This window comes from Leptonychotes weddellii, chromosome 1 (genome assembly GCF_054177405.1).
Source record: "Leptonychotes weddellii isolate Sample4059 chromosome 1, ASM5417740v2, whole genome shotgun sequence".
Lineage (NCBI taxonomy): Eukaryota > Metazoa > Chordata > Mammalia > Carnivora > Phocidae > Leptonychotes > Leptonychotes weddellii.
Window position 1 is genome coordinate 84,895,502 of NC_138369.1, and position 16,316 is coordinate 84,911,817.

At 36.8% G+C, this 16,316-nt stretch overlaps 2 protein-coding genes, 1 long non-coding RNA gene and 1 pseudogene across 13 annotated transcripts in view; 3 read left to right on the forward strand and 1 right to left on the reverse strand.

The window, feature by feature from the left end:
- The window catches only part of PLS1 (plastin 1), a 106,803-nt gene extending 104,907 nt beyond the window's left edge, over positions 1-1,896 (forward strand). For all 5 annotated transcript variants that reach the window (XM_081827344.1, XM_081827345.1, XM_081827347.1 and 2 more), the window contains one exon: positions 160-1,896. In XM_081827344.1, the coding sequence (XP_081683470.1) occupies positions 160-295 (136 nt within the window). In that variant the 3' untranslated portion in view covers positions 296-1,896. The remainder of the gene's footprint in view (positions 1-159) is intronic.
- Positions 1-4,549, reverse strand: part of LOC145722807 (uncharacterized) — a 36,148-nt gene extending 31,599 nt beyond the window's left edge. The window contains exon 1 of the long non-coding RNA XR_014147370.1: positions 4,419-4,549. This is a non-coding gene — a long non-coding RNA (uncharacterized LOC145722807). The remainder of the gene's footprint in view (positions 1-4,418) is intronic.
- Positions 1-4,556, forward strand: part of LOC102742370 (large ribosomal subunit protein eL36 pseudogene) — a 150,860-nt pseudogene extending 146,304 nt beyond the window's left edge. The window contains exon 2 of the transcript XR_014147367.1: positions 4,545-4,556. The product of XR_014147367.1 is annotated as a large ribosomal subunit protein eL36 pseudogene (transcript). The remainder of the gene's footprint in view (positions 1-4,544) is intronic.
- Positions 4,557-4,619: 63 nt separating this feature from the next.
- TRPC1 (transient receptor potential cation channel subfamily C member 1) overlaps positions 4,620-16,316 on the forward strand; it is a 71,323-nt gene continuing 59,626 nt past the window's right edge. For 2 of the 6 annotated variants that reach the window (XM_006731768.3, XM_006731769.3), the window contains exons 1-2: positions 4,620-5,278; positions 15,339-15,493. In XM_006731768.3, the coding sequence (XP_006731831.1) occupies positions 5,104-5,278; positions 15,339-15,493 (330 nt within the window). In that variant the 5' untranslated portion in view covers positions 4,620-5,103. The remainder of the gene's footprint in view (positions 5,279-15,338; positions 15,494-16,316) is intronic. The other 4 variants (XM_031026470.2, XM_081827342.1, XM_031026471.2 and 1 more) reach the window with 2 other exon arrangements.

The following is a 16,316-nucleotide window of genomic DNA, read 5'->3' on the forward strand; positions in this document are numbered from 1 at the left end:
ACATTTTTAAGTACAACTTATATGGAGACTATGATTTAAAGACTTACAAACTTAACTTTCTTGTAAAGCTAATCTAATCAAAATATTTCATTCTTAACATTTATTAAGTGAAAACACAGTAGATAACAACTAATAAGATATTTTTCTTGTCTTTTCAAGATATGCCATTTCAGTTGCTCGAAAGATCGGTGCCCGGATATATGCCTTACCTGATGACCTTGTAGAAGTGAAACCAAAGATGGTTATGACCGTGTTTGCATGCTTAATGGGAAAAGGACTGAACAGAATAAAATAATGAAACATTTAATATGATTTTCTGCCACATTAAACACATTGAATGTCTCACAGTTTACAGAATTCTGAAATGTAGTGGGTATAAAACCAGAGATTATTTGTATGCTTAGACTAGTTGTATAATTCATTAATGAATTCAATATCTTGTTCATACTAGTTAGACTCTGTCAACATTTTTGGATAACACAATTAATTTACCAGTCAATACTGATAATAATATGCTCATTATCAAGCTGATATTTCATAATTAAATTATTTTCATTTTCTGAAAGTCTTATTAAAACAAAACTAATTCATTCTTTTTCATGGTTCGAAACAGATCAGTGTAAAAATTTTTTTGCATGTCCTGCTGTGCTTTGATTTGTGTGTGTGTGTGTATGTGTTAATTTTGATCACAAATGTATTCAAAGTCATTATCCAGGTTCTTTTATTTTTTCCTCCAACTATGTGAGCTTCAACTTTTCTGTAAATTTCTATATTGTCTCAAATTTTTAAGTGACAAGTATTGTTCATTAACATTAAACTTTTTTATATATGAGAATTAACTCTTGAATAAACAATAAAATACATTCTCTTGTATAAGTAGCAGGAACTTTTTACTTAAAACTTAATTTTAACTGTACTGATACTTTATGTATGCTAGTTTCTAATACAGCTTTAACTATGCAGCATATATGTTGGTAGGCTGTTATTAGAGAAATATGTGTGTGTGTATATATATATATATTTTTTGCATCGGAATTACCCAGGTCTTCTTAAATGGTGTGTATAACTGGTCAGTCAGGCAACCATTAAGTGTTTATTGTGGTCCCACTACGTGTATAATAACTTTTCAGTTTGTAGATATTTGGTACATGAAGATTTCTTTTAGAAAATATTCATTTTGGATGTGCCTATAGCTATTTTTCAGCTGACTTCCACATATTTATAGCAAAACATTGACTACAGCATCTCAAAACACGTTAATTTTGACCTATACTGAAGCCCTAATTTAGAAATTGCCCACTGAATATCTTTAGCAGAAAATAACACAAAGCTAATATTCAACATAGAATATTTTCACATGTTTTTTCCACAGCCTCCTACAAATTGGCAGTGTTTGGTTAATGCTTGTGTTACTTGGGAATAGCTAACCCTCAGACCTATTTTTGTGTGAATTTCTATCAGTAGATAGATTCTGCTGCTAAAAAATGAATTGAGAAATCTGTTTCTGCCATCATCCACTGTGAGAGTGAGCAATACTGCTATGCAACAAAAATGCTGTCACTTTATCTCCATGTGAATGAGTAGTTTAAACCCCTCTTCTACCATTGATTAAAACAGATTGGTAAGAGTGAGATCACTCATGTGTTTCAAATTTTTTAAATGAAATCATCAATAGGTGGAACTTTGAAATATATTCTTCTACAAAAGTGATTTCCTTTCCTTTTATATTTTGATGATTGTTTTCTTATACAAAGATTAAGATATGTTCTTGCTCTAAGAGATTAATCAATGTTTCCCCTTTTAATTTTTTTCACCATTATATTTACTAAGTTATCTGATTTACATGAAATTTGGCACTTTAGGGTGTTCTTTTTCTCACAAAATATATTTAATAAAAACTCTATGTACAAATGTGTCAGTGGTCATTTCATTTAAAGAATATACAGCCTTGAAAATTAATCTAAGTTTATTTTCCAGAAAAAATAATTTTGTTTTAATTAGTAAAACAAAAGAAATTTATTAGATTATTTTTTGGGGAATGAAGGTGGTTCTGTGGTTCTTTAATATGAAGAATTTTAGTAAAGACCAACTGCATTATTACTATGATTTAGTTTGTGCTGAAATAATTTGAGGGAATCAGTTGATTAACATAAATTTGTTATGATTCAGGTATGATGCTAGAAACATGGGGATTCATTGAAAAAAATATAGACAGAGTTCTCTAACTTCATGAATCTTTTATCCTAGTAGAGAGAGATAATAAATAGGAATTTTAGATAGTGATAAAATGTAATAGGGGAAATAAAATGGTAATGTAATAGAGACTGACTTGGGAACTGGGGTGAAGATTTTAGTTTGGGTGCTCAGGAATGGTCTCTCTAAGACCATTTAGACTGAAATAAGAATGATGAGATAGGTGATAAATGTGCAGCAGAGGGAACAAGTACAAAGGCTCTGAGGCCTTTGGTTTGTAAGACCAAAAGTCTTACAGACATTTCAGTAAAAGAAACAGGCAAATGTGGCCTAAGTAATGAGGGAGAGGCATAGTTTGGAGAGAGGATCTGTTCTACTTTTTTTCTTTTTTAAGTAGGCTCTATACCCAATGTGGGACAAGAGTTACATGCTCTGTTGACTAAGCCAGCCAGGTGCCCCTGTTCTACTTTTTTGGGGGGGAATCTGTTCTATTTTTAAGACTAGACCTGAATCTGGATTTTTCTCTTCTCCAATTGAAGTTGATGGCTCTTCTCTTTGTACCTACAGGTTGGTGAGTTGTTTTGAGTAATGTGCTGCTTCTGAATCTTGCATGCCATTGTTCATCATAATTCTCTCCTTAGTCTTACTATCACAGATGTACAATAAACCCATTATATAGGGGATGCTAAAATACCCCAATTTATGCTGGATAAAATATGTACCAGAGGCAAGAGAGAATATGCTGCATCTGAGATGATTCAAAAAAACTTCTAAAAAACAATGCAGTTGCAACACTGGCTTATGAAAAAGGATAGACCTCTAATAACTTTGCCTCCTAGGATAATCTAAATAAAGTAGGTTGGAATTCCCCTGAATCTAAGAAATTAATCCAGCCCTGGGGGTGTCCTTATGGATGAGAAATCACAAGCCCAGAAGCTTGAAAAGACTTCAGAGTAAAGTGGTTTTTATACTTGGAGCTACCTGAATTTTTACCTTTCAATACTCTGGAACTTTTGGATGGGTCAGCATTAGAGTTAAAATTTTACTAGACTATGAAGAGTGTGTAAGTAAGCACACATATAGACCCACATATGTACCTCTGTGTTCAATGGCTACAAATTAGCAATGAACAATTTTGACATTCCACCAAATATGCAAACTTGGAAACAATATAGAATGGGGAAGATTTATGATACATTAGAGATAAGAAAAAGCTAAAAGGATTCAATAGATAATTGACTATTTTGAAGTAAACACATGACAATGGAAAGGTGGGCAATCTTGTCATCTACCTAAGGACTCCTATAAGAGAAGATATAAAGAGTACTTTGAATTGTGAGAAAGATATATTTGGGAAATTTGGGAGTTAGTGATGGCAAGAACAGAGATGGAATAAATCAACCTGAATAGGAAGTATTTCCCTCAAATACAAGATATTCTGATGTAAATTTATTGCCTTTAAAAACCTAAAGCAGTGAGGGCACAAATTTGATTTTTGTATAGTTGTGGGAAGCAATAAGAATTATTAAAGACATGAGTTGTAGTTTTACCCCCTAGCTTTTAAAGGTGCAAGAATCTGCCTTAAATAAAAGCTTGCTTTAAAAAAAAATTATTCGAGGGCGCCTGGGTGGCTCAGTTGGTTAAGCGACTGCCTTCAGCTCAGGTCATGATCCTGGAGTCGCAGGATCGAGTCCCGCATCGGGCTCCCTGCTCAGCAGGGAGTCTGCTTCTCCCCCTGTCCCTCCCCTCTCTCATGCTCTATCTCATTCTCTCTCTCAAATAAATAAATAAAATCTTTAAAAAAAATTATTCAAGAAAGTAGTACTTACTGTGCTTCACTTAGCTTTTGCCTCACACATTTTTTAAAATCAAATTTATAAATGTGAAGAAACCACTGGAATGACTGTAGATGCTAAAAATGCTTATCCAATGGCTACATGTTGGTACACTTGAACTACATGCCAATAAATGTATGACATCAAGAATGTTATGCCAATTTTATATCACAAACAAGTTGCTGAAAAAATAGTCTAGAAATGAGTATAGCTAGTTCAAACACACACACACACACACACACACACACAAGCACAAGTCTAGCGGCGTGACCAACACGAAATAATTAGACAACTCCACAAGGGGGGTTCGACTAAAACATTAAGTCGTCAAAGGTTCAGTAACCATACCGCTGCATGTTTACATGCAGCAGGGGACCGCAGGGAAATTACCTCAACAACCCGGGTGGGGAAAGGTCGCACTGGGCTGTTCACTTAGCCCTCACCAACTGGAAACCTTTGGAAGCTGCAGCGGACTGGCGAGGACCGGCGAGGACCGGGGGCGTGGCGCACGTAGACCCCGCCCCCCGCAACGGCCACGGCCCCCGAGCCCGCCCCGTTGTCGTTGCTATAGCAGAGCGGAAGATGACGTGAGGAGAGTCGCGAACATCGTCGGGCGCAGCTGGGTTGGCGGTTCCCACAGCCCGGGAGCCCGACGTGCGCAGAATCGCTCTCGGAGCTCCTTTCCCACAGATCTTTAATCCTCCTCCCGGGCCGGGCCGCCCCCAGCGCGGCCCCTGCGCCTCCTGGCACGGCCCCGCGCTCAGCTGCCGCCCTGGCGCGCGCCACTCTGTCGTCCCCGGAGGCGCGCGGACCGGCTCGGCCCGGGCGCCGGCGACTGGGGAGGGGGCGCTGGCCCCGGGGCCGCGCATGCGCCGCCACCAGTCTGGGGCTGTCAGTGGAGGGCGAGTGCTGGCTCCGAGGGGAGACTACGCCCTTTGGGGCCAACGGGCCGCGCGCTGAGGCGGCCGTGGGAACGACTCATCCCTTTTCCAGCCCTGCAGCGGGGCTGGGGTCGGGGTCGGGGCTGGTGGGGGCCCCGCCCCCGTCTCCTGGCCTGCCCCCTTCATGGGCCGCGATGATGGCGGCTCTGTACCCGAGCACGGATCTCTCGGGCGCCTCCTCCTCCTCCCTACCTTCCTCCCCATCCTCCTCTTCGTCGCCGAACGAGGTGATGGCGCTGAAGGATGTGCGGGAGGTGAAGGAGGAGAACACCCTGAATGAGAAGCTTTTCTTGCTGGCGTGCGACAAGGGTGAGAGCTAGGCCCCTTTCTCCACTTCTGGGCGCCCCTGCCCTCCACACCCTTCACCCTTTCCCCAGCCTCACCTTGGGTCATTCTTTCCTCACGCGCGGAGCTTCTGTACCGCCTCGCCCGCTGCCTCGCCCGGGCCACCCGGCACCGCCTCTGCCCTGTGAGTGTGGAGCTGGCGGGCGGGAGCAGCCGGGGTGCAGCCCTCGGAGCACCGCACCTGGGGCGGTTCTGGCCGTGGCCTCCCTTTGTGGGGTCCGGTGTTTAGGTAGCGACTTGCCGACCCAGACCTCCGCCTCTGCTACTAACCCCCTGAATGACCTGGTCTCCCTCTCCGAGCTTCTGTTCTTTCTTTCTGGAATCCCACAGGGTTTGTCTAGTTTGGGACCTTCTAGTTAGAAAATTCCATGACCTTGCTTAAGGTTCCTCGTGTTTATGGGCTCTCACCTGGTTTTTGTTTTTGTTTTTCTTTAAACCCGTACGGGTATTATTAGCTTCAGCCACCCATTGCCTTGGTGTTCAATGACTGTTGAATGGGATTTAGGTATGTCAGTATCCTGGGTGGAGATGAAGATAGGACTGGAGAAATTATGCCTTAGTGCCAAACTTTTTTTTTTTTTTAATTTACGGAACTTTGTTCGTGCTTTTCATTGGAGAAGAAGGTTTATTGCCCTTGAACCTTCGGGAAAAAATGGTCGTGCAAAACAATTACAGGCAAAATTGTGGAATGTATTTAGTGTGTTTTTCTTTCAAAAAAAAAAAAACAACCAACTAGAAATCAATCACTTTTATGGCAATAATAAAATCTCTTCACTTAAGCATGCTTTATATTGATGCATATAATAAAAGGAATGGGAAATTGATTGCCCTAAGAGGGCTTTTATTTCCCACATGTAAGAAAATGCTGTAATTTTTCTCTTTCTGAATTTATTAAGTTGCCTTACAATGGCCATGCTAACTTAGGAATACTCTGTTTAGGATCCTGCAAACTTCCAAACATAAACTCAAAGGGCACCTTACCCTGTGAAAAGCTTAACTACAGAGGATTTTTTGTTTGTATGTGTGAGTGTGTTTTTAATAAATCACAGCCTTTCTCACCTCTCTTACTGTTTTTGAAATAGGATTTTATTTACACAACTTTTTGAAAACACATTAACATATAAACAGAGTCCACCTATGTCTCTTGTCAGACACTTTTATGTTCTTATGTAATAGTATTAAATTATATTATGAAAGCTTTTGTTAAAGTCCACCATGGACACAACTTTGAGTAGTCTTGGAAATGTAAAGAAACAGAATATATGTTTATAACCTCACAAAAGTCACTGTCTGTGGATTATGTAAAATTACTTAATATTACTGACATGGATTATCTGAGTTCTCTTCCCTCAAAAATTCTCTGAGAGGGGAAGGGACAAGATTGTGTTGTACTAGAATGAGTAAGTGGCTACTGCATCTACCCCAGCTTACTGAGCTGTGGTTATTTTAAAGCAAACAAAGTATGTCAAGAAAGGGAATTTAATATTGCTGTCAACTGAGGACAGAGGAATGTCATAATGGAATGTGGTTGGAGAAAGTACTTATATGGTATGTATATTTAGAATTATTACATGGTATACCTCAAATGAAAGTTTTCATATATGATAGTTTTGTAGTGTACCCGGTAGTGTTATTGAAATAGCTTCCTATTCTTTGCCAATTTCCCATTTTATAACATTAAGATCCTTGGAGAGATTTAGCTTTTGGGGGTGGGGTGGAAGGTAAATATGCATGTTTTTTTTTTTACCCTTCTATAAATTAAACATTTTTTTAAATGAGTGAGATTAAATAGGTATTTTCTCTTTCAGGTATGTTGAAATGAATTCTTGCCTTAGATTTGGAAAAATGGTTTAAATTATATATGTGTATGGTATACAATTTACATTGAAAAAATAAATTTGAGTTATAGCCATATTTTTATTTGCTTACATGTTTATATTCACTAATACTGTTAAGCCTTTTTTAGTGTATTTTACTTTTAATCTATAAGTAAGAAATTTCTTGAAGTAGTGATAGCTTCCACTATTACATTGGAGCTTTCATCAAACTGAATGGCAAACATTTGCTAAAACAGCCATTAGGGTAGAGTGTATATGCTTTTCATAGATTATTTCATTTTATCCTGACAACCCCATGAGCCAGATCTGTTGTTATACCTATTTTACAAATGAGGAAAATGAGGCTTAGCAAAATTTTAAAATCACTTTGCCCAAGGTTACATTAGCTAGGAAGTGGTAGAACTCAGATCTGCTTGAGCCTGCACTCTTAGACATTATGTTGTATTGATCTAGTTATAGTTGAATGAATGAAAATCATTTGTGTTAGAAAAGACATATCCAAATTTGGATTTACTAGCTGGAGATTAAACTTGCTCTCTATGAATGTTTTATAAACCTTGATTCTGTGGATTATATTTATCCAATAAAAGTGAAAAGATTTAATAGCACTAGAACAAATCCACACTATCGTATCTATGTTTCTCATCCTTTTCATTTAGCAATCCTATTCTATGTGTACAAAATGTTTATCATATAGTCCATTTAGGGAGATTTCCTAAAGCAAAAATTATGGAGATTTTGGTTATGTGGATGTTAGTGGATGTTAGTGGATGGGTGTGTACAGATTAATGAGTAAAGGAAAAAAATAGGAAAAAAAAGATTTTATGTTTGATTTTATTGTTTGTATAGCTGGCTTTATGAAAAATGAGCTCAATATATCTAGGTAAGTGCTGATCTCCAGGTAGTGGCTGCTTAATAGTGGCTCTTACTTATCTTGAAAGTAGGTCAGAATCATGTATCATTGGTTCTTTGTATAAAATTTAGAAGAAGTCAAAGTTCCTGTACTAGTGACAATCAAGTTAAGTATGTTCCCCACCCCCAGTAATATTCTCAGAAAGCACATACATATTCTTTATAGACATAGAACGCTGCAACTCAGAGGTGAAAGATAATTGAAACAAGAGCTGGCTATTTGATGAAATATTAAGCAGGATTCTTATGACCACCTCTTTCCTCTCTCACTGAGAGTTAATGTGATAATGAGCCACTTTTATTTGTGGGAGCCTGTGGTTTACTCAGGCCTGATGGCTGGAGAAAGGGTTACTACATTGGTTTAGGGAATGCCTAACTAAGTATAGTTCATGTTAATTTACCTCTTTAAATGTAACTTGAGTAGATGGTAGCTTTTAGTATATGTTCACGAGCTAAACCTATATTAACCCTTTAATTTGCTAATGATCAGTTCTTGTGCTGAAAAAGGAAATAATGAAAGGACTTAGTCCGGATTTAGGACCTTCCAATTCCCCATGAAGGGCATTTTCAGGAAATTTCTGTTTGCAATTAATGAGTCAGGATGCCCTTCTTGAAATTTCAGCATGAGGGCACAGGAGGTATGGAGAGAGCTGTTCTTGGGCTCAATCTAGTCTGAGGTCTTACATCACCTTTGTAGTAGGATTTGCTGTGTTGTGTGGAAGGGTGCCTTGATGAATTTGCATAACTTTGGACTAAGCATGCTATTAAAGTGGGCAGCATTTCTGGAAGAAGTAATACTAAACTGCCATTTTAATAAGACCTTATTTAATATATTTGATGGGACTTTTTTAGCTAATTGCTGTAAACTAAAATTTTATACAACTTGCAACATCACTGAATTGCATCATATACCAGTCATATACCAGACTCTAATTACAAAATAAACATTGCTTCTAATTGTTTTTCTAATAGATACAAGAGTATACTGTTAATAATTTTTAATTTGTCAACTAACTTACTATAAAAAAAGCATCACCTTCTATGCTGTAAGTATAATTTTTTTCCTACAGCAGAGTGAATCTTTGCTCCTTTGCCAGATGATATTCATTATCATTAATAGTCTTCATTAACAGTCATAAATGGCTAAGAACTTACAGTAATAATTGTCTTTTTTCAAAAATATTCAAACATACCATGTTTTTGAGTATCTTTAAGTTTTAAGGTTTCATTTATAACTATGATTATAAAACATCGGGGCTTATGAGAAATACTGGGTTTTGCACATTTGGGTAAAACTACATTTTTAAGTCACCTTCACTGTAAAAGTCTTGTGTTTTTTTTCTTTTTAGAATTTGGTTCAAACTAATTTGAAGTTTGCTATAGAGTTAACATTTTAATCATTATTGTCACGATTTGTATTTACAAATCCAGCAACTAAATTTGATCATGTCTTTGTATTTTTTTTACTTTGTTATTCTTTTTCCTTTTAATAATAAAATCTTTTTTTTAAGTGTCTTTAGTAATAGTTCAATTAGAATGTTGCAGTTGACACACTCAGAAAGTTTGTTACAGAAACTTAGTTTGAAAAGCTTTACAGATTTTTTTGACATAAATTCTCCCATACTTCACAACTAACTGAAAATTTGGATACTATAAAATTAAACTAAACTGATCAACATTAATGCTCCCATTTTAGTGACACTAAAATTTACCATCATATGTCAGAAAATAAAGTGAGATGCCAGTGAAGAAGAGATGGAATCATCTATTCTTAATTGATATTGTAACATTTCTCCACTGTATTTTTTTTTTTAAAGATTTTATTTATTTATTTGACAGAGAGAGACACAGAGAGGGAACACAAGCAGAGGAGCGGGAGAGGGAGAAGCAGGCTTCCCGCAGAGCAGCCCGATGTGGGGCTTGATCCCAGGACTCTGGGATCATGACCCGAGCCAAAGGCAGACGCTTAACTTCTGAGCCACCCAGGCGCCCCTCTCCACTGTATTTCGTAAGGGTTTATCACAGTTGGCCAGGGTGAACTGATTGCTAAAGATCCATGAGATTACCCTGGTGTTTTATATATTATTTTATTTTTAAAAATTGTTTAGTACTCATTACATTGATTTCATGACTCCTGGTGGGTTGCAACCTGCATTTTGGAAAACATTGGTCTAGAAAGATCATAGTGAGTAAACAGGAGAGTTGCACGAGGTTAATAGGGAATGGTAGCAAAGCTCAAGTGCCATAGGGCTTAGTAAGCCACAATGAAAATTTTGACACTTATTTTAGGTGTGATGGGAAATCTCAAGATTTTTGGGAATTGAGTGATTTTAATTTAAAAAAGATCACTCTGGCTGCTAGGTGGACAGTGGATTAAAGGAGTGGGACTAGAGCAGGGGCTAGAGCAAGGTGGGCAAACTATGGCCCACAGGCCAAATCCTTACCACCTGTTTTTCTAAGGCCTGTGAGCTAAAAATAGTTTACATTTTACATTTCAAATGGTTGGGAATAAGTCAAGAGAAGAATAATATTTTATAATAGGAAAATTATATGAAATTTGAACTTTAGCGTTCACAAGTAAAAGTTTTATTGGAAAACATTGGAATTCATTTGTGTATATGTAGTCTGTGGCCGCCTTTGTGCTGTAAGGTCAGACTTGAATATTTGCAACTTGAGATAATATCGCCCATAATGCCTGAAATATTTACTATATGGCTCTTTATAGAAACAGTGTGTTGAGCTTTGTATTAGAGTATTGGCAGCTATTTCAGTAAAGAGTCTATTGCAGAGTCCAGGAAAGAGATGATAGTGGCTTTGACTGTGGGTAGCAGTATACATGGATACAAGTGGATGAGTATGGGAACTATTTTTGAGAGGGAGCTGAGAAGGCTTGCTATTAAATTTGTATACTAGTGGAATTGATTGAAACGTTTATTTTTCCTTCACCGAAAAAAGAACCATCTAGCCAAGAGGTAAACAGATTATGTTGCATTTCCTTGTATATATTACATTTTAAAAGACAAATGATTTATGTAACTCTTAAAAGCAACTTCAATATAAAATGAAAAGCATTCATGTATTTGACATAAAAAGGCATTTATTTATTTATTTTTTTTTTTAAAGATTTTTATTCACTTATTTGACAGAGAGAGACACAGCGAGAGAGGGAACACAAGCAGGGGGAGTGGGAGAGGGAGAAGCAGGCTCCCTGCAGAGCAGGGAGCCCGATGCGGGACTCGATCCCAGGACCCTGGGATCATGACCTGAGCTGAAGGCAGTCGCTTAACCAACTGAGCCACCCAGGCGCCCCATAAAAAGGCATTAAAATTGTAATCCTTGCTCTATAACTAGCTTCTTGCTATGTATTTTAAATTTACTAACTTCTTTGTACATATACACTCATCCTAAATATTAAGACTGTTCTAAAACAATGTAGCACATTGTTTTAAATGGCTTGCAAATGTAAACTTAGGTGGAATACTTAGAAACCACTCTACTTTCCTATAGGTTCTGTGACTATAGCATGTAATTTTTCATTTGCATGAGTATGTCAGCTGTCGCAGGGAGGAACTTTTTATTTTTAGGGATGAAAATTACTTACTTGGTTTGATTTTTTAAGTTTTATTTTCTTGTATAGTCCCCTGACTGTGATGGATATAGTCTCTGAAACCTAAAGCTAGAATATCTGACATCTGCAATACAATTACTCTTGAAACAGCAATCTGAAGTTTTAAAACAGGTAGCAGTTGTTTCTTTCCATTTGCTATACCTGAAATTTATAAAATTTTATAAGAATTGTACTTATACAATTCTTTATACTTTTCTGTCTCTGACAAATGGCTGACTAGATAATCTGAAAACCCTTCTGCTTCAAATCACCTAGAAATGCCAGTTAAAATATAACAAATGTCCATTTAAGTGAACAGCTGAGCTTTCAGGAAATTAAGGAAACACTCATGATCCAAAAATGAGGAAAAGACTGAAAAACAGAGGAGTGTGTGAGCTAACATTTTAGCTGCTCTGTGGATGGGGCAAGAGTTAGTTATTGGTCCAGGCATTATAGGGATTTGAATTTCAATGCCCATATGGAAACAGGTTATAAGGCCTTGTGTTTGTACAAAGTGGGAAATCAGCACAACATCCATGCATAAAATCAGGATCCTTAAAGCATGGTACCTGTAGCAAAGGGGTAGATGAAGAAAAGAACCCACCCACCAGCACTGGGAGACTACAGAGAAGCTTGTAAGTAAGAATTTGCAGCTGTAGTCCTCACTCTTGTTGGTTTGGAGTTTGTTTGCTTGTTTGTTTAATTTATTTGTTTTTAATTTTTAAAAAAGATTTTATTTATTTGAGAGAGAGTGAGAGAAGGGGCAGGGGGAAAGGGGGAAGCAGACTGCCCACCGAGCAGGGAGCCCAACATGGGGCTTGATCCTGGGACTCCAGGATCATGACCTGAGCTGAAGACAGACACTCAACCGACTGAGCCATCCAGGTGCCCCCAGGGCTTGGAGTTTAATATTACCTACTTGGTCTGTGAAAACCTAAACTGAGAAATAAATATAAAAAAGATTGATAGGATAGCAAAACTCTGAGTTATCCAGAAGGAAACAAAACATCCTTGATGTTACAACCTTTCAAACTAGGCTGCCAGGATTCCCACAGTTAATCTGCATGAAGAGTTTGCAACACCCAATTAAAAAATTCAGAAGACAGTCACCCATTCTCAAGAATGAGTCAGTAGACACAACACATAGGATTAAATCCCTGAGGCCTTAGATAATTACCATATAGAAATCATAAAATAAGTATGTTTAAAATGACTAAACTCTGGGGCCCCTGGGTGGCTAAGTCGTTAAGCCTTAGGCTCAGGTCGTGATGCCAGGGTCCTGGGATTGAGCCCCATGTCAGGCTTCCCGCTCAGTGGGAAGCCTGCTTCTCCCTGCTTCTCCCTTTCCCACTCCACCTGCTTGTGTTCCCTCTCTCGCTATCTCCCTGTCTGTCAAATAAGTAAATAAAATCTTAAAAAAATAAAAATAAATAAAATCTTAAGGAAATGAAAACGTAAGAAGGTAAATCAAAAGATTTGGAAAGGAATCCAATAAAACTTAAGTAAAAAAATAGTCATTAAAAATGAATGGGTTAGGGCGCCTGGGTGGCTCAGTTGGTTAGGCGACTGCCTTCGGCTCGGTCATGATCCTGGAGTCCCTGGATCGAGTCCTGCATCGGGCTCCCTGCTTGGCGGAGAGTCTGCTTCTCCCTCTGACCCTAACCCCTCTCATATGCTCTCTCTCAAATAAATAAAATCTTTAAAAAAAAAATGAATGGGTTAATAAAAAATAATAAGTAACTGAAAGATTTGAAGAAATTATCAAGAATATAGAAGAGAGAGAAAGAGGAACAATAAGAAATCTTTAGAGACACACAAGTTGGAATGAGATGATCCAACATAATGTTTAATAGAAGTTCCAATAGAAAAAAGAGTAATATGAGGATGAAGCAGTATTTGAAGAGAGAATGGCTGAAATTATTGCAGAATTTATGAAGGGCAGAAGTCCTTAGATTCAGAAAGCCTAATGAGTCCCTAGATAAATTAGTCCTCACTTAGACACATCATGAAACCAAAGAAAATGCAGAGCTTTTATGGGAGGCATTCTCTGACCACTTATATATTGAAATCACCTGAAATAAGGTTTTAAACATTGTTTTCCAGTAATAGTGCTAAATTTTCACTGGTCTATCTGTATGTTCACTATTAGTTCAGCTTGTGACTAAGAGCTTCGCTTTGTGAGGTGTTTGGTAAGTTTTTGTCATGGAACAAAAGTGTTTAAATATTAATTAGTAGTGCTATGAGGAATATATTTCTTTTTGTGACTAGTTTTCTTCTTGAGGGAACTAAGGAAATATACCATCAAAAAAACTACTATTCGACTTCTTCCAAAATGTGTGGGGACTTTAAAGTCACTGGCTAAAAATAGCAAATTTGTTAGAAGTTTTAACAAAAATCTGTTACTTCTCCTTCTTATTCACCCAATTAGTTCAGTTTTAGGGTTTTTTCATTCTGTATCATGAAATTATTCATTTCTTTTTCCTTGTGGTTTCCACTCTGATTGTTCTTTTCCTGTTTATTATTCATAGACTTTTAAGGACAACTATATTTGCAAGTCATTTAAAATGGTTTATTCATCCTATGTTTCAAAAGTTAGATGAAATAAAACAAACAAAACCCACCTGGCTTTATTTATTTAGCACTTCTCTTTTGAGTAATTTTTTTTTATTCTTATGTTAATCCCCATACATTACATCACTAGTTTTAGATGTAGTGTTCCATGATTCATTGTTTGTGCATAACACCCAGTGCTCCATGCAGAATGAAGCACTTCTCTTTTGATTTATTCTGCCAAATTACTGCACTAGCTGGTGAACAGACAAATATAATGGGCACTATAATGATGACCTCCGTACTTACTCTCATTTTCCCCTAAGGGTCAGTTGTTTTGATGTAGACAGAATGGAGTTAGGCAGAAGGTAATCTGCATGCTCCTGAGAGGTGAAACTTCACTTTGAAATATTCTCCTTTAGCCTTTACCATCATTAATCCTAGTTCTGCCTTAGAGTTTTATTAGCTGAATATTCCCTGGCCGTGTAAACAGGTTCATTAATGAGATAAGGTGTGTGTGTGTGTGTGTGTGTGTGTGTGTGTGTGTGTGTGTGTGTTGGGAGAGTGGGGAGGAAAGGAATTTCTGGCATCCTTCCCATTTACTATGCATATCCACTAGCATATATACATTCATACTGCTTTTCCAAACTAGCTTTTCCCCTGTAAAACCACTTCTTAATATCCTCTGCTTGTTTTTAGATCTTATTTTTAACCATTATTATGTGCCAGTAAATGTGTTTATGTATTTGAGGTGTAAAACTTAAATCCTTTATGCTTCTTAGGTTTTTCTAGTTTCCAGTCTGTACTTATGGACATTATTGCTTTAAATATCTTCTAAAAGTTTCTCTCCTTATAATCAGTCAGTTGTGAATTTTAAACTAACAACTTTTATTTCAACTGCACATTTAAAATTTTTTCTTTTTGCTTGCAGCTGATGTACATACTGTTTTATCAGGATAAGGTTTTCAGCAAGGAAATGTTCACATTTTCTTTGCACATTTCCATATACAAAAATGAGTTTAGGTTTTTAAATTTTAAATCAACAGGCTAAGTTTTTACAGTTATTCTTATCTAATATGTCTTGGATATTTAATTATGTTTGTATATTGTTATTTAGGTGACTATTATATGGTTAAAAAGATTTTGGAGGAAAACAGTTCAGGTGACTTGAACATAAATTGCGTAGATGTGCTTGGGAGAAATGCTGTTACCATAACTATTGAAAACGAAAACTTGGATATACTGCAGCTTCTTTTGGACTACGGTTGTCAGGTACAAGGCTAGATAATTCTACCAGTAGCTTCTAAATACTGTTAGATATGCCATGTTTTCTTCTTTCTTTCTATTTCCTTTCATCCCCCCTTTCTTCCTTCTTTCCTTCCTTTGTTTTTTTCATTCTTATCTTTCTTTCACCCTTTATTTTGTCTTGAACCACTAAAAGTTTTAAAAACAAAACAAAAAAACCTTTTTTAAAAGTATATTTTGACTTGATTTATCTTTTCCCTCCAAATTTTTACTTCCCCCCTTATATGTTTTATAACATTTCACAGAGGTTAATTATCATGATTTATTAAAGATGACTTTGTTTTTATTACTTATGTTATTACTATTTATGTTATATATCTAAAAATAGTACAAGTGTTCTGAAGTGTCAGGGGAACAGGTTGTTCTGTGGCTCATGTAATTTACAAACATAAGAACAAAATGCTCCTGACTCACAATGCAATTTTCAATTTGATTTTGATTTTCTCCTGTTAAATTTTATTAAGTTTTCCTTTTGTCTGAAGTTTAGTGTTTATAACTGAAGATGAACAAATTTCTTTTTTTAACTGGAAGATATAGACCTTTCTGTTTGTCTTTATATCTGTTCAGATAGAAAAGCAGGCATGCATGTAAGTCTTAAAAGAATTCAGTCAAGAGATTCTGAAAGGAAATTTAATAATACTATTTTCCTTTTCTTTTGGGTTTGCTTATGATGGGAGCACATGAATCCCGGCACTTTTTTTTTTCTTTCAAATAGTATGATTACTCTGTTGTAGCTTCAAATTAATGAGACTTTTTTTTTTGAGTGGCATCAGGAAGCACTCACAGAAGA